General features: G+C 47.4%; 1 protein-coding gene across 2 annotated transcripts in view; it reads right to left on the bottom strand.

Moving 5' to 3' along the window:
- Positions 1-11,693: 11,693 nt before the first annotated feature.
- The window catches only part of dnajc14 (DnaJ (Hsp40) homolog, subfamily C, member 14), a 40,040-nt gene continuing 33,160 nt past the window's right edge, over positions 11,694-18,573 (bottom strand). For both annotated transcript variants that reach the window (XM_038786420.1, XM_038786421.1), the window contains exons 6-7: positions 18,450-18,552; positions 11,694-14,672 (exon numbers count right to left, since the gene is read on the bottom strand). In XM_038786420.1, the coding sequence (XP_038642348.1) occupies positions 14,462-14,672; positions 18,450-18,552 (314 nt within the window). In that variant the 3' untranslated portion in view covers positions 11,694-14,461. The remainder of the gene's footprint in view (positions 14,673-18,449; positions 18,553-18,573) is intronic.

Here is an 18,573-nt window from a genome sequence, read left to right as displayed (position 1 = left end):
CCCCCCTCCCCCGCCGACAAGCCATTACCCTTCCTCAGCCCGCCACGTGCCCGCGCCCCTCGCTCAGCCCGTACCCCACGGCAGCAAACCCCCACCCCGACCCCCTCCACATACCCCAGCTCCTTCTCGGCCATTCCAGCAGCAACCCGGTACCCCCCGGCACCCCCCCAGCTAGGACCCCCCCAGCTGCGTTGCTCCCCCCATTGTACTCTCGCAAGTCAGCTGACTCCTGCTGACCCCGGCTACTCCCACCACTCCTTCGACCCCTCCCAGCGTGGGGCTTCCCCTCCTCCCCAGTGTCCACCAGCAGGCTTTCCTCCTCCCCCTCCCGCTCTCAAGCAGGAAAAAGCCCGCGCTTACCAGCTCCGGTCCCGCCCCTTTCAACCCTTAGCGCGGGAAAAGCCCGCGCTTTCCACCTGCTCAACCCCACCTCCCCCACACTGCAGGTCTGCCCCCCTCCTCGAGCCCATCCAACAAACCCAAGCAGAAAACAGTGCCCCACCCGTCCTGAAAACAACAAAGAACCAACATTAAACCGAGAACCCCCCCCCTTGAAATATAACAATATAACATAATTACATGCAGAGCCCCGCACCCAGCCCTCAGTTAGAGTCTAACTTCTCGGCCTGCACAAAGGCCCACGCCTCCTCCGGGGACTCAAAGTAAAAGTGCCGGTCCTTGTAGGTGACCCACAAACGCGCCGGCTGTAGCATGCCGAACTTCACTCCCTTCCTATGCAGCACCGTCTTCGTCCGAGCACACACTCATTCGGCTTGGGTATTCTTGCCAATATTCGATGGGCCCCCTCCAGCTCCAGGGCCCCTGAAAGGACCCAGCTCCCATCAGCGAATTTAACATGATGGCCACATAGGCCCCCATGTCAGACCCCTCCAGCCCTTCCGGAAGGCCCAGGATCCGCAGATTTTTCCGCTTATGAAGGGAAATCATGCTTAACAAATCTGTTGGAATTTTTTGAAGATGTAATCAGTACAGTTGACAAGGGGGAGCCAGTCGATGTGGTATATTTGGACTTTCAGAAGGCATTTGACAAAGTCCCGCACAAGAGATTATTGTGTAAAATTAAAGCGCATGGGATGGGGGAAATTTATTGAGGTGGATAGAAAACTGGTTGGCAGAGAGGAAACAAAGAGTCAGGATTGATGGGTCCTTTTCAAATTGGCAGGCAGTAACCAGTGGGGTACCACAGGGATCGGTGCTGGGACCCCAGCTATTCACAATATATATTAATGATTTGGATGAGGGAACAAATGTAACATCTCAAAGTTTGCAGCTGATACCAAGTTAGGTGGGAGGGTGAATTGTGACGAGGATGCAGGGATCCTACAGCAAGATCTGGACAGGTTGGGCGAGTGGGCAAACCAATGGCAGATGCAGTATAATTTGGATAAGTGTGAGGTTATTCACTTTGGAAGCAAAAACAGGAAGGCAGATTACTACCTGAATGGTTATAAATTGGGAGAGGGGAGTGTGCAGCGGGACCTGGGTGTCCTTGTGCACCAGTCGCTGAAGGTAAGCATGCAGGTGCAGCAGGCAGTAAAGAAGGCTAATGGTATGTTGGCCTTCATTGCGAGAGGCTTCGAGTATAGAAGAAGGGATGTGTTGCTGCAATTATACAGGGCCGTGGTGAGGCCACACCTGGAGTATTGTGGGCAGTTTTGGTCTCCTTCTCTGAGGAAGGATGTTCTTGCTCTCGAGGGAGTGCAGTGAAGGTTTACCAGACTGATTCCAGGGATGGCAGGACTGTCATATGAGGAGATTGACAAGGTTGGGATTGTTCTCGCTGGAGTTCAGAAGAATGAGGGGGGATTTCAGAGAGATTTATAAAATTCTAACAGGACTAGACAGGGTAGATGCAGGGAAGATGTTACCAATGATGGGTGTGTCCAGAACCAGGGGTCACAGTCTGAGGATTCAGGGTAAACCATTTTGGACAGAGATAAGGAGACATTTCTTCACCCAAAGAGTGGTGAGCCTGTGGAATTCATTACCACAGGAAGTAGTTGATGCTAAAACTTTGAATATATTGAAGAGGCGGCTGGATATAGCACTTGGGGAGAATGGGATCAAAGGCTATGGGGAGAAAGCAAGATTAGGCTATTGAGTTGGATGATCAGCCATGATCGTGATGAATGGCAGAGCAGGCTCGAAGGGCCAAAAGGCCGCCTCCTGCTCCTATCCTCTATGTGTATCTATGACAGGATTCAGAGCTTTTGTTTAAAGCAGTGCACAAAATCTCTCTTTCTCAAAGAACATCTCTGTATTGTGGTATTCCTATGTGCTAATGGTAGTGAACGTGGATTGAGAGTGGAAATGTTTTTTCTTGTTTGAGTGGGAATAAAGATAGCAGTTAATATTCACTATTGTGTAGCATTGGTTAAGGGAGAATTGCAAGCTAGTTCTTTTACGTGATGTTAAAGATATTTTAATCCTGTGTTAGTAATCAAATTTGGTTTAATATGCCCTATCCCTATTTCTTGCAATCACTCCTGGAGGGAGGTATCCTCAAAATTTAAATATTTCAGTTTCTGTCCAGCATCCTAGCCACTGTTCGGGTCTGGTCTGGGATGGTAATAATCTTATATACTTCAATCAAGTCACTCCTCACTCTTCGAAACTCCCGTGGAATAAGCCCAGTCTATCCAACCTTTCCTCATAAGACAAACGGCTCACTCTAGATATCAATCTAGTGAATGACTGAAAGTTGCCATAGTCCCCATGGACCATCAGTTTCGAGAGCGAGAACCTGAGGGTCACCACACCTCAGGTGAGGGGCAAAGTTTTTTTTTTTAAATAATTTTTATTGAATTTTTCAAAATACAAACATTTTAACCCCCCCTACATTTACATTTAAATTATAACAAAACAAAGTCCAACCCCCCTACTTAACAAGAAAAAGAAAAAGAATCCCCCCCCCCCCCTACCCGCGCATCCCCCCCTCCCCCCCCCCCCCCCCGCCGGCGAACCGACAGTCAGACCAACTTATCATTTCTAGCAGCGTCCTCGGGCAGGCCTTGCCCGTGCCACCGCCGCTACCGTACTTCCTTCGTCGTTTTCCCCCCTCCCCCCCCCCCCCCCTCCCCCCCTCCCGCCCTCCCCTCCCCTCCCGGGTTGCTGCTGTCATGGCCTCAGTTTCTATCTCTGATCCAAGAGGTCTAGGAAGGGTTGCCATCGCCTGGAAAACCCCTGCACCGACCCTCTCAGGGCGAATTTGATCCTTTCCAATTGGATGAAGTTTGCCATGTCGTTTAACCAGGTGTTAACACTCGGAGGCCTTTCGTCCCTCCACTGAATCAGGATCCTCCTCCGAGCCACCAAGGACGCAAAGGCTAATATTCCAGCCTCCCTCGCCTCCTGTACCCCCGGTTCCACCCCAACCCCGAAGATCGCAAGTCCCCATCCTGGCTTGACCCTGGACCCCACCACTCTCGACACCGTCCCTGCCACCCCCTTCCAGAACTCCTCCAGTGCCGGACATGCCCAAAACATATGTGCATGATTCGCAGGGCTTCCCGAACATCTAATACACCTGTCTTCACCCCCGAAAAACCGACTCATCCTTGTCCCCGTCATGTGGGCTCTATGCAGTACCTTAAATTGAATGAGACTTAGTCGCGCACATGACGACGACGAGTTAACCCTCTCCAGGGCGTCTGCCCATGTCCCGTCCTCTATCTGTTCCCCCAGCTCTAACTCCCACTTATCTTTCAGCTCCTCTACTGGTACCTCCTCCACCTCCTGCATAATCTTATAGATGTCCGAGATCTTCCCCTCCCCGACCCAGACCCCTGATAGCACCCTCTCACTCACCCCCCTGTCGGGGAGCGCGGGGAACCCCGCTACCTGTCGTCTGGCAAATGCCTTCACTTGGAGGTACCTGAACGTGTTCCCCGGGGGGAGCCCAAATTTCTCCTCCAGCTCTCCCAGGCTCGCAAACCTCCCCTCTATAAACAAGTCCCTCAGTTGTCTAATACCCGCCCTCTGCCAGCTCTGGAATCCCCCTCCTGTGTTTCCCGGCGCAAATCTGTGGTTCCCTCTTAGTGGTGCCCCTATCAGACCTCCCACTTCCCCCCTGTGTCGCCTCCACTGCCCCCAGATCTTGAGGGTGGCCGCCACCACCGGGCTCGTGGTATACCTCGTGGGAGGGAGCGGCCATGGTGCCGTTACCAGTGCCCCTAAGCTTATGTTGCCGCAGGACGCCCTCTCCATGCGCTTCCAGGCTGCCCCCTCCCCTTCCATCATCCACTTTCGTACCATCGATGTATTTGCCGCCCAGTAATATCCGGAAAGGTTGGGTAACGCCAGCCCTCCACTATCCCTACTCCGCTCCAAAAAGACCCTTCTAACTCTCGGGGTACCATGTGCCCACACATACCCCATGATACTACTCGTTACCTTCTTGAAAAAGGCCCTGGGGAGGAAGATGGGCAGACACTGGAACAAAAACAAGAACCTCGGGAGGACCGTCATTTTAACTGACTGCACCCTCCCTGCTAGCGACAGCGGCACCATGTCCCACCTCTTAAACTCCTCCTCCATCTGCTCCACCAGTCTGGAAAAGTTCAACTTGTGTAGGGTCCCCCAGTTCTTTGCCACCTGCACCCCCAAATACCTAAAACTTTTAACTGCTCTTTTGAAGGGGAGCCTCCCAATTCCCTCCCCTTGGTCTCCCGGGTGTATTACAAAGACCTCACTTTTCCCCAGATTTAATTTATATCCCGAAAAATCCCCGAACTCCGCTAGTATCCCCATTACCTCCGGCATTCCCCCCTCCGGGTCTGCCACATACAACAACAAATCATCCGCATAGAGCGAGACCCGATGTTCCTCCCCTCCCCTTGTCAGTCCTCTCCACCCCCCTGAACCCCTCAGTGCCATCGCCAACGGCTCAATCGCTAATGCAAAGAGTAAGGGAGATAGGGGACATCCCTGCCTAGTACCTCGATGGAGCCCAAAATATTCTGACCTCCTCCCGTTTGTTACCACACTTGCCATCGGAGCTGAATAGAGCAGTTTTACCCACTTGATAAATCCCTCCCCAAACCCAAACCTTTCCAACGTCTCCCACAAGTATTCCCACTCCACCCTGTCAAATGCCTTCTCCGCGTCCAGCGCTACCACTATCTCCGCCTCCCCTTCCACTGCTGGCATCATAATCACATTTAACAATCTCCGAACATTTGTGTTAAGTTGGCGTCCCTTCACGAACCCCGTCTGGTCTTCATGGACTACCCCTGGCACACAGTCCTCTATCCTGGTTGCCAGGACCTTTGCTAACAGCTTGGCATCTACATTTAAGAGGGAGATAGGCCTGTAGGACCCGCACTGGACCGGGTCCTTGTCCCGCTTCAAAATCAAGGAGATCAGGGCCTGCGACATTGTTGGAGGCAGAACCCCCCCCTCGCGCGCCTCATTGAAGGCTCGCACCAGCACTGGACCCACCAAGTCCACAAATTTCCTGTAAAACTCCACCGGGAACCCATCCGGCCCCGGCGCCTTCCCCGCCTGCATCTGGCCTATCCCTTTAATTAGCTCCTGCAGCTCTATCGGCGCCCCCAACCCTTCCACCAGCTCCTCCTGTACCTTTGGGAACCCCAATTTGTCGAGAAAGTTCTTCATTCCCCCTCTCCTCTTCGGCGGTTCAGACCTATACAATTCCCTATAGAAGTCCCTAAAGACCCTATTCACCTCTTGCCCCTTCTGCACTACATCCCCACCCCTCTCTCTCACTCCCCCAATCTCTCTGGCTGCATCTCGCTTACGAAGCTGGTGTGCCAGCATCCTGCTCGCCTTTTCCCCGTACTCATACGCCGCACCCTGCGCCCTTCTCCACTGCATTTCCGCCTTCCTAGTGGTCAGTAGGTCGAACCTGGCCTGCAAGCTACGCCGCTCCCTTAATAGCCCCTCCTCTGGCGCCGCCGCATATTTCCTATCTACTTCTAGGAGCTCCCCCACCAGCCTCTCCCTTTCCTGCCTCTCCTTCCTCTCTCTGTGTGCCCTTATGGAGATCAGCTCTCCTCTAATCACTGCTTTCAAGGCCTCCCAGACCGTCCCCACCTGCACCTCACCTGTGTCATTCGTACCCAGATAGTTCTCAATGCCCGTTCTCACCCTTCTGCACACCTCTTCGTCCGCCAACAGCCCTACATCCAGGCGCCACAACGGGCGTTGGTCCCGCGCCTCCCCCATGTCCACGTCCACCCAATGTGGTGCATGGTCCGATATCGCAATGGCCGAGTACTCCGTGTCCTGCACTCTCGGCATCAGCCCCCTGTTCAATACGAAAAAATCGATCCTAGAGTACACTCTGTGGACGTGGGAGAAAAAAGAATACTCCCTCGCCCTAGGCCTACCAAATCTCCATGGGTCTACCCCTCCCATCTGCTCCATGAACCCCCTTAACACCTCTGCCGCTGCCGGCCTCCTATTCGTCCTGGAACTCGATCTATCCAGCCCAGGGTCTAACACCGTATTAAAGTCCCCTCCCATGATCAGGCCCCCTGCCTCCAGTCCCGGGATGAGGCCCAGCAGGCGCCTCATAAAACCCGCGTCGTCCCAGTTCGGGGCATACACATTTACCAGTACCACACTCTCTCCCTGCAGCCTACCCCTCACCATCACGTACCTGCCCTCCTTGTCTGCCACCACCTCTGCCGCCACAAACGACACTCTCTTTCCCACCAAAATCGCCACCCCCCGGTTCTTGATATCCAAGCCTGAGTGGAACACCTGTCCCACCCACCCCCTTCTCAGGCGGACCTGATCTGCTACCCTCAAATGAGTCTCCTGCAGCATTGCTACATCAGCCTTCAGTCCCTTCAGGTGTGAGAAGACCCTTGATCTTTTGACCGGCCCATTCAGCCCCCTTACGTTCCACGTGATCAATCGGGTCGCAGAGCGACCCGTCCCTACTCCCTGTCGATTAGCCATGTCTTGTCCCTTGCTCGCCCCGGGTCATCCCTTCTTTTCTGACCCGCTTCCCATAGCGATGGCCCCCCCCCCCCCCACCCCCCCCGGCTCTCCCCTTCTCGTCCCTGGTCTTTCTAGCAGCAACCCGGTGTCCCCCCCCAGTCCCCCCCCCCTTCCCCCCCCCCCCCCCCCCCCCTGGCTAGGACCCCTCCTAGCCGCGATGTACCCCACATCGTACTCCCGAGAGTCAGCTGGTCTCCGCTGACCCGGCTGCTCCTGCCACATTCCGACTCCTCCCGGTTCACCCCATCTGCGCCCGTGAAAGATCCCCTTAAAACCCCCGAGAAAGACCCGCATAATCAACCCGCTCCCCCCCGTCCCGTCTCCCCAACTTAACGATATAAATACAAATACCCAATGGCAACTAAATACATAAATACTTAACTACATACTTAAATAACAAAATAATTAACTAACTCTCAACTAACCGCGTGCCCAACCATCACCCTCCATCAAGCAGTATAAATAACCGCAGATAACCATAACCCGAAAAGAAAAAAAAGAACCAAAAAACCCCCCCAAGCACCCAAAGAAAAAGGGTAGGAGGGGTAAATAACTAAGGGAAATTGGAAACGGGAGAAATCACCCCATAAGAAGCCAACGACCCACAATAGAGATTTCAACAGTACAAATATACAGAAACACCCAACAACTCGAAACCTTCAAAATATTCAGAAAAGTCAACCGTTCGAGAAAAAACACCCCAAACACTCCACGAAACTGTTACCCAGTTCCGACCTGGCCTGAAAAAGAAAAGGGCCACTTGCACAATCAAGAGTCCCCCGGCGGCTACGACCGCCGGTGCTCCCAGGTTTTAGTTCGTGTCCAACTTTTCCTCTTGTACAAAGGTCCAGGCCTCCTCTGGGGACTCGAAATAATGATGTTGGTCCTTGTAGGTGACCCACAAGCGCGCCGGTTGCAACATTCCAAATTTGATCTTTTTCGCGTGTAGCACCGCCTTTGTCCGGTTGTACCGGGCCCGCCGCTTTGCCACCTCCGCACTCCAGTCCTGGTACACCCTTACCGTCGAGTTCTGCCACTTGCTGCTTTTCTCCCTTTTAGCCCACCTCAGGACTTTCTCTCGATCACTTAGCCGCTGGAACCGCACCAGCACCGCCCTCGGGGGCTCGTTTGCCCTAGGCCTCCTGGCCATGACCCGGTATGCCTCTTCCAATTCCAGGGGCGCCGGACCGGCCCCTTCCCCCATCAGGGAGCTCAACATCTCCGCCACATATCCCGGGAGATCCGACCCCTCCAGGCCTTCTTCCAGGCCCAGGATCCTCAAATTTTTCCTCCTCATCCGAGTGTCCAGCTCCTCGAAGCGGCTCTGCCACTTCGTGTGGAGTGCCTCGTGCGCCTCCACCTTTGCCCCGATGACTGTGGCCTCCTCCTCCCTCGCGGCCATCTCCTGCTGCAGATCTTTAATCGACGCCTCTTGGATCGCCTGGGCTCCCACCAACCTGGTGGCCGTCGCGTTCATGGACTCTAAGAGTTCCACTTTCATCTCCGTGAAAAAACGGAGGAGAGCGGCCTGCTGCTCCTCCGCCCATTTCTTCCACTCCTCCGGTGCACCGCCGGCCGCCATTTTGATTTTCTTCCCCCGCTTTTTTTGGGGAGCTGCTGCCGTTTTTCTTGCCGCTCCACTCCGGGTACCGACCATAAAATCGGTCTAGTTCTCCTCAGGGGACCTTCCCCCACCGGGATTCGTTTTTTCAGCGCCGTTGGGGCCCTCCAATTGGCCCAAAAACACCTTTGTTGCAGGAGCTTCCAAATGTGCGGCTTAGCTAGTCATAGCCGCAACCGGAAGTCGTGAGGGGCAAAGTTGATAAGGCAGGACCTTCATGGATATCCTCAAGCTGGTACAGAAATTGAACCTCCTCTGAATTGCTTCCAATCCATTTACATCCTTCCTCAAATAAAGAGACCAAAACTACATACAACTCCCTGGTGCATTCTCCATGGTATCATCACCATGACCAATCAGCACCCTTTTCTCATGCTGTATAAATTGTTGCTCCCTTTGAAATTTCACATTTTTGCATCTGTCCTAATGAATGCAAGACAAAAAGCTTCAACAGCATGAGTCTGTTTCAGAAACTCCTTAAGTTCTGTATATCAGGGCAGCATGGTGGCGCAGTGGGTTAGCACTGCAGCCTCATGGTGCAGAGGTCCCAGGTTCGATCCTGGCTCTGAGTCACTGTCCGTATGGAGTTTGCAAATTCTCCCCGTATTTGCGTGGGTTTTGATCCCACAACCCAAAAGATGTGCAGGGTAGGTGGATTGGCCACACTAAATTGCCCCATAATTGGAAAAAAATGAATTGGGTATTCTAAATTTTTTTTAAAATTCTATATATTAAGTGACTATACACCCGAGACAGAGGCACAACAAAGACCAAATTTGTGATATCTACAACGTTGTTGGACTCAAGAGATAAGTTAATTACATATTGAATATGAGTGTATTAGACCCAAGCTTTGCGAGTGTTCCTTTCCAAGTGTGTTGATAATGCTAAAGTGACACAGTCCTATGATAATGCACATTCATGCAGGATGAGATTGCCTGCAATCTATGCCTGCAAAACTCAGAACATAATGTCTAATGTTAGATGTGATTCCACGAGTGTACAGCACTTTCTGAACAATCCCAATTGTGCTAAGAGTTAACAACATTATCAGTTCTGCTTGCAATGTGGCTCGCTTACGCTTGCTAGAAACTATTCATGCACAAGGACCTGTTTTCTGTAAGGAAAAGAAACATGTCCAGGCATTGTGCCTTTTTTGAATTGGAAGTGAGGGGGAACAATAACTTCCTGGTGCATTCTCGATGACCAACTTGCTTAGCAATTCGCACACACCCTTTTCTCACGCAGTAGGAAGTGTTGCACCCGTTGAAATTTGGAATTCTTGTGACTAGCCAAATGAGTGCAGAGGAGGAGATTTAACAGCACATCTGTTTCAGCAATAACGGGATTACGTTTCAAAAGCACATTTGGATTTCCCGAGGTTGTGAACGATGCTGGGGAAATATCATTTTTAAAATAACATGGAGAAACAGAGACTGAACAGGAGGCCTCAAAATGGAAACTTCCATTCACTTTACCTTACAGTGGAGCACAAACTGCTTTTTGCTCTCAATGGACATGTCTCAACTTTAGCCCCAAAATGAAGCCAGAGTGCTTTTACCGTGCTTTTACCCCTGCGTTAGCTTGTCGAAGCATAACTCCGTTATTCTCCAGTGTTGGAAGGTCCTGTGTTCAACACCTACTTCAGGACTTAAGCATGTGATTTTAGGCTCGCACGTTGGTACAATACGGAGGGTGTGCTACATTACTGGATGTACTTCAAGCACATTATTGAATTGCAACCCATATCTGATGGATGTCATCACAGAGCACTAGAGGAAGACCAGTAAGTTCTGGTAATCATTAATCACTTAACACCAGACACAGATTAACTAGCTGATTCGGCAAAAGCAGGTGCAGCACAGTGGTTAGCACAGCAGCTTCATAGCTCCAGGCTCCCAGGTTCGATTCCTGGTTTGGGTCACGGTCTGTGCGGAGTCTGCACGTTCTCCCCGTGTCTGCGTGGGTTTCCTCCGGGTGCTCCGGTTTCCTCCCACAGTCCAAAGATATGCAGGTTAGGTGGATTGGCCATGCTAAATTGTCCCTTAGTGCTTTGGGTAGGGTGCTCTTTCCGATGGGCCAAATGGCCTCCTTCTGCACTGTATGATACGTGTGAATGTGTCAAGTGAAATAGCTGGGGCTAGTCTGAAAATGGTCCTGATGTGTACACATTCACAGCACAAAAGAGTTTGCAGAATTTTAAACCTTACTCAGCAAAACAAAATAATTGGAGACAAATCTTTCTAAAAGAAAAACACAATAGACTGCAACTAGTTAGCAGGTCCAACAGCAACTGAAGGCACATTTCAGCTGGAATTTTTGTTCATTTATCCAATGGGGTTATTGAACAGTGACGGGTACAAACAATGGAAAAGCAATTTCATTCCAGTATGCCTAACCAAGCCCATCAGCTTCAATGCATGCAGGCTGAAGAGCAATCCTGACAAGGTTGGCATTTACCTGCATTAGAACATCCATGTGCTATGATCAGCACTCTCACCACAGCAGACAGGAGTCTCCCAACCTCCTTTTTTAAGTGCCTCTTCTCAACTGCTCAAATACCTGACTGGCTAGTTGTTTATCTCGTAGCATCTGATGAATTAAGGCCCCACCTGCCCTCTCAGGTGGATACAAAAGATCTCATGACACTATTCCGAAGAGTACTGGAGTTCTTTCTGGTGCCATGGCCAATATCTATCCCTCAGTCAACAACTGTATAAGTGCTTTGACAAAGTCATCCAGACTCTAAATGTCAGCTCCCTTCTCTCTCCACAGATGCTGTCAGACCTGCTGAGATTGTCCAGTATTTTCTGTTTCTGTTCTATACAATTGCTGTTTGTGAGAGCTTGTTGACATGCAAATTGACTGCAGTATTTCCTCCATTACAAGTGACAATACTTCCAAAGAATTTAACTGGCTGTAAATTCCTTTGTGACTTACTGTAGTTGTGAAAAGTGCTACAGAAATGCAAATTCTCTAATGGAAAACAATAGATCCCAATCATGCTTGAATGTCTAAAGATAAAACTCAGCAACAGTACAATTTTAAAAATACTCTCCCTCACAAAAAAAATACACTTTGGTAATGCAATCTGCATTTTATTTTCACTCCCGAAAAGGTTCTGGCCAACAAGTGGTTGTGTTGGGATCTATAATCCTTTTCAAATCAAATGAAGGTCCAATAGATGAACCCATCAAATAATACAGCTTCAAATTTGCCGATTGTCACCTCAAAATTAGCTCCAACTTCAACAATGCTCACAGTAAGTCAGCAGAACTTTGTGAATAACAGCATACAAATTTCTATATCGAACAATCTGGTCATAAAAGCCAACAATTTTTAAATTACTTGTTCAACCTTAAATATCTTAGTTCATCTAAAAGGGGCAATCTACTGTCAAGAATTTAAACAAACGGTGACTTCAGAAAATGAAATATTAAAAATGTTGTAAAACAGCACGTCAGGCAACATTTGTGGAAAGCAAACGTTAACTCTTTAGCTTGTTGACCTTTCATCAGAGATCCAGAAATGGACCTGGACAATGATACTCTTCCATTATTTGTTTTTGACTCTTTGCCAAAGCTGACATCACTGCAGTGAAAAGTACAAATGGCACATACACCATTTTATTTCTTGGAATGTGATGGATAGGTTTATTTGTACAAACACAATCAATGTGTTGGGGGGGGGGGGGGGGGGGGGTCTGCTGACTTTTCTCATCATCAGGAAGCACTTTAAAGCTGTGTGCGCAATTTTCACATCATCACTTCAATCAACCTACACAATCTGGGCTTTTAAGACACCTTTGGAACCAGTTTACACCCAAAAGTTTGCTTTCACCTCCAAAGTGGGCTGTCAAGAAAGGCAAAAGGTAAGAGGAAAACATTAAGTATAAAAAGGTAAAGTTTGGGCAGGTTTAAAAAAAAAATGCATACAGAAAAATGGTTTAATTTTTTAAGTTAAAGCATAGTGTCAATATCACTATAAGATGTTCCTGATGCTTGAATGGATTATTAGACGAGCATTTGTTTCAGTTGTAACTTTAATTCAGAATCGCAGCACTGTGCAAATATCCGAAAGCACTAGAGTTAAATTATTTTATCTTGTTCATGTAAATTTTCCAAATGCAAACTCTTACTCTTTCCCCTCCCACAAAAAATAATTTTACCATAGCAAATCATCTTCCCTTTTTTATTGCATTCTCCCCCTGGCCAGTTTATTCACCTTGGCTACAAAGTCTATTGTTCTGATCTCTCAATGCCCGTTCACCCCAGCTCATAACCCTCTTCGTCTCCATACTTCCCAGCATAATCACATCTCTTCCATTCAGCAACGACCTAAACCCCTCCAAACAGCACCTCCTCTCAACCTTTCCTCTCCAAAGCCCTCAGTTGCTGTCTTGCAGCTATTCTCCCACCTCCAACCTGGATTCTGCTTTGCCCTCAGCACTGAGACTGCACCAGTTGATGCATAACTATGACCATGATTCTCCCAACCTGCGCCTCCTAAAAACACAACTTCCCAGATTTAACACTTAGCTACGTTTTGGGCAGTTTGAACAGAATGGTTGAAACACTGACTTGAGACCATCTTTTGAAACCCAGGATGTTCAGATATACAATCAACTGACTACAATGTCGATGTCCTAGTTCTCCAGGTTGTTCAATGATTACAAGGTAATCCAACTTCGCAGGCATTCTGTACAGAACTAGGAAATTGAGATCACCGTTAGGTGTTACGGTGGGGACATCTATTCTGGAGAACAGAATCTTAGCTCACTATGTGGAGCACACACCTGTGCTATATTGGATCCTCCATTCCCACCCCATGGAGCTGTAAAGATGACTTTATATTCCTTGACTGAATTAAATTCAGTGTTAACCTTGTGTACCTGATTATGGTTGCAAGGCACTTCATACTCATTGTGTTCAATCATATTAAGATCTCTGCAGACAGCTATATAACATTATCCCTGCTACCGATAACAGTCTTCCATTATCGTACAACACAATATCATCTTCGAAGAGTTATGTTAAAGTCAATTGGGGTGCAGAGAGTGGGAGAGAGAGAGAGAGAGAGAGGGAGGAGGGGAAGGAGGAGGACAGACAATAGCTACAGAGAAAACAAAGGACTAAAATGGAACACAACTCACTTTTTCTTTTTATGGTAAAAGTTATTGATCAAAGGTTCCCATTTTCTGTTTCTAAGATTCTGTATGATTTCTGCAGCACAGTAAATTTTCCAGTAAATTTTTTAATTTTTTTCTTAAAGTTACAAAAAGAAATTGTATCTGATCTCCCAAACCACAACAAATGTGCTCAATTGTACACGGGTAACTCAAATTATTTTCTGGTTTCTTCCATGTTTAATAACAAAAAAAAAGTGCTTTACTTTTAAAAATAAAATACCTGTCTTATGGTGCAAATTAGGCCCCAAACATGCTGTTTAATGATATTTTTGCAACGCATTTCCCCCCATCAAAAATTAGGAGTATTTGTGACCTCAGGGAATGTACAGCCCCAAAAAAACAAAACATTGAAGAATAATAAAGCATTTTTAAAAAGTCACCAGCTGGGTCATGTTTCATTCTACCTGTTGAAACCAGAAATTAATTTGTCTTTGTTTAACTCAACTTAAAAAGTAAAGTCCTCTTAAGATCATCTTAGTTGCTATTGTACATTCAAATTAAAACATTAAAAACAAGGTACAGTCCAAATCTATTCATACAATTCAATAAAAGAGGACTTATTTGTCTTTGTTCTACTCTAGAATCATGGTTGTCCTTCTCAGTTAGGTTGCCATCAAGCTAACCGAGGTGATCGCTGAGGTTTGTTTTTGCACTTTTAAGGCTCAGCGCGGGAATGTTCGTCGCACCTTCTTCCTCCGTTTTTGCTTTGTTTCGGTTTTCGGTGCAGCCTCGGTTTTGGGCTGATTGCTGGGCCCCGACTGCGGAGGGCCAAAGAAGCTCCCATTCGCCTTTTGAGGTGCAGCACCCTGGAAAATCTTGCTGAGGAAGTCTTGGAGGTCAGTGGGAGGACTTGGGCTGTTCTCGGAGCTAGCTCTAAACACAAGGGAAAGAAACATTACAATTCAGGTTACGCCCCCACCCCTTCATATAGGACAACCCCGGCAGCAAATTGTCAAAATCATTAACCAGCCAGACTACTAAATTCACTTGAAAATTAATGAAATGAAAATCGCTTATTGTCACGAGTAGGCTTCAATGAAGTTACTGTGAAAAGCCCCTAGTCGCCACATTCCGGCGCCTGTCCAGGGAGGCTGGTACGGGAATCGAACCGTGCTGCTGGCCCGCTTGGTCTGCTTTAAAAGCCAGCGATTTAGCTGAGTGAGCTAAACCAGCCCCTCATGTGGAGGTCAACTGTGTCATATGCCATTCCCTGTCCAGAATAGAATGTAGTGCAGGAGGCGGCCATTCGGCCCATCGAGTCTGCACTGGCTCTTGGAAAGAGCACCCTACCCACGGTCAACACCTCCACCCTATCCCAATAACCCAGTAACCCCACCCAACACTAAGGGCAATTTTGGACACTACGGGCAATTTATCATGGTCAATCCACCTAACCTGCACATCTTTGGACTGTGGGAAGAAACCGGAGCACCCGGAGGAAACCCACGCAGACACGGGGAGGATGTGCAGACTCCGCACAGACAGTGACCCAAGCTGGAATCGAACCTGGGACCCTGGAGCTGTGAAGCAATTGTGCTATCCACAATGCTACCGTGCTGCCCGGAATAGGCAAACTACTTCGGCCAATGCTGTTTTTAAGCTGACTGTTAAAGGTTAAATGAGGGTAGCTTGACCTAGACTTTTATTCCTTCTTGTTGGGGAGCATTTGGCCTTTCACCAACCTTTACAAAATATAGTCGAGATAAGACAGTGCCCAGATTGGGGTAATCTCCGTCCATTCATGGTTAGCGAAAAAAAGTTATCATGGCTTTTTAGTATTATTATTTTAAATTTAGAGTACCCAATTATTTTTATCAAATTTAGCATGGCCAATCCACTTAACCTGCACATCTTTGGGTTGTGGGGGTGAGACCCACGCAGACATGGGGAGAATATGCGGCTTTTTATTATTAACAAAGGGAAACATACTCCATTATTATGGAGTTTGAAACCACCTCTCCAAGCTGCTAACTGAGCAGTATGTAATTTTCTTTGTAAGTAGACCTTAGAAAATAGGAGACAGGTTTAGATAAAGGATCTGGATCGGCGCAGGCTGGGAGGGCCGAAGGGCCTGTTCCTGTGCTGTAATTTTCTTTGTTCTTTGTATGATACAGCATTATTTTGCAGATCACAGACATTCAAGCAAGTCTCAACTATTACACCATTTACACCTCCATGCTGCAAGTCAGTTTAAAAATATTAGAAATACAAATTTACAGCTGTGGTTTATACAATGACTGAACCACTCAAAACATGGCTATTGTCTGTCAAATTGTATGCAACCATGATGCTGGTACCATTTTAAATTGACATAGCAACCTCCCAAGATTGTTCAGGAAGTAATTGCAGACCAGTGAGCTACAAACCCAGGAAAGTTCCAGCTTTGATTCATAATCTGATTCATAATCTGTGCCAAGTTACCTGATCTCAGGCAAGGTCAGAGAAAAGAGCAAAATAAAGTTCTTAGTTCTGATCATATTCTAACAAAGCCTACCTGCAAGTGACCACATGAACATTACCAGGACACACTGTATTCACCTGATGAGGGTCAAATAATTGGACAACACAAAGTGAGGGTGAGGGTTCACATGGAACTATGCTCGAGCCAGAATGGGTGCTTTTAATGACAGCACAGTGGTTAGCACTGTTGCTTCACAGCACCAGGGACCTTGGTTCAATTCCCGACTTGGGTCACTGTCTGTGCGGGGTCTGCACGTTCACCCTGTGTCTGTGTGGGTTTCCTCCGGGTGCTCCGGTTTCCTCCCACAGTCCAAAGATGTGCAGGTTAGGTGAATTGGACATTCTGAATTCCCCGTGTACCTGAACAGGTGCCGGAATGTGGCGATGAGGGGATTTTCACAGTAACCTCATTGCAGTGTTAATGTAAGCCTACTTGTGATTATTATTAATTATTAAAATTCTTATTATTATTAAAGAGAAAATAGGATAAAATGAGGGGGGGGGGGGGGAAGAGAGAGAGAGTGGCAGTGGGGGTGAATCATTTACAGAAGACAAACATTAAACTGCATGATAATGCTGATTTTAATGGAATATAAACCAGACAAGATAACACTTTAAAAAAAATTGCGACATGACCCAATTCCATATTGTGAAATTATCAGACCACTTTATACTCTAGGACGTATCCTCAAGAGAAAATGAACCAAGTCTCGGAAGGTAATTCAGGCTGGAAAGAATCTGCACTCTTCATGAAGAAACTACCAGAAAACTCTCCACTCGATGAAGAAAAAGGTTTTGGGGGGGAGAAAAGAGAGAGAGAGAGAGAGAGAGAGAAGCAATATGCTTTACCTCACCTGAAAGTTACTCAAGTGTTCGGCTAGACTCTGAACCCCTTTGTAACATTCTGTAGAAAGCAGTGTTTATGTGCACATTTTTGTACATATTGGAGCCCACCCAGGGAGCTTTTTCAAAAATTATTCAATCTCAAGACATGGGCACCAGCAAGGCACATCCCTGATTTGATACAAATGTGTGGGTTACTGGGCCACTGCAGAAAGGAATTAAGAGTCAACTAGGTTGGTATGGGTGTGGGAACATATATAGGAGAGACAGGGTACGGTTGTAGGTTTCTTTCCTTAAAGAACAGTGATGAAACCTGTTCCGTTTTTAGGACAATTGAGTGTTGCAAAGTCACTTTTATTAATGCCAGTTTCTTTGTTTCCAAATTTTGAAATAGAATTCAAATTGTCAGACTGGTAAAATGGGATCTGAACTCCGGATTAACATCCCAGTAATAATCCAGTAACTCAACGACGACTCCACCATAGGTACCACTTTTAACCTGTAACCACTACTTTTTCCCCCAACAAAAATGGTTCCAGGGATGAGGGACTACAACTATGAGGATTTCAAAGATGTTGGGGCTGTTCTCCTGAAAGAGGTTAATCGGAGATTTGATGGAGGCGTAGATAGGGAGAAAGGTGTTTCCATTGGAAGGATCTAGAACCACAGGACACCGATTTAAGGCGATTGGCAAAAGAAACCATGAGGAAAAATATTTTTATACTGCAAGTGGTTAGGATCTGGAATGTACTGCATGAGAGAGTGGCTATCAAAAAGGAATTGGATGCTGAATGATTATAACACAGCAGGAAGTCATCATTCTGATAACTCTGGCAGTATTGTGTAAGATAATTGAAAATCTGCACAAGACTGTAACTATACAGCTAGATTTTACTCGACTCACCTTGATTTAATTATTGCAATTTATATTAGGCCAACTGGGACACTGCAATTCCTGCTTAAAAGGTACACAGGTAAGTGATTTCATCCAGGGATTTCTAGTTCCTGTATAGCTTGCCTGTAAACCCGCAATAATATCAAAGCAATATACTGTAGATGCTGGATATCGGAAATAAAAACAGAAAATGCTGGGTAAATTCTGCAGGTTTGGCAGCATCTGTGGAGAGAGAAACCGCGTTAACATTTCTAGCCCAAGTTACTCTTCTTCAGAGACCTGAAGAGTCCTATTTCTCTTTCCACAGATGCTGCCAGTGCTGAGTTTATGCAGCATTTTCTGTGAATCTGCATTTTGATTGCTTCACTAAAATTCACCTTTAATGCCAGAGAAAATAGAGGGAGGAGAAAACAATTAGAATATTGATGCTGAACATCCTTCCTTTTACCTACCTATGTCGACCACTGTTTCCAGAGGTTCGTGTAGCAAAGGATATATGGTAAGGAACATGATGTATATCAGGATTTATTCCAACCCTCTGACATCCAGCCCATTCTGAAGAGAAAAGAGAAAACA

The sequence above is a fragment of the Scyliorhinus canicula genome, chromosome 28, assembly GCF_902713615.1.
Source record: "Scyliorhinus canicula chromosome 28, sScyCan1.1, whole genome shotgun sequence".
NCBI lineage: Eukaryota > Metazoa > Chordata > Chondrichthyes > Carcharhiniformes > Scyliorhinidae > Scyliorhinus > Scyliorhinus canicula.
The sequence above is the reverse complement of the archived record's forward strand: the minus strand, read 5'-3'. Positions and strand labels throughout refer to the sequence as shown.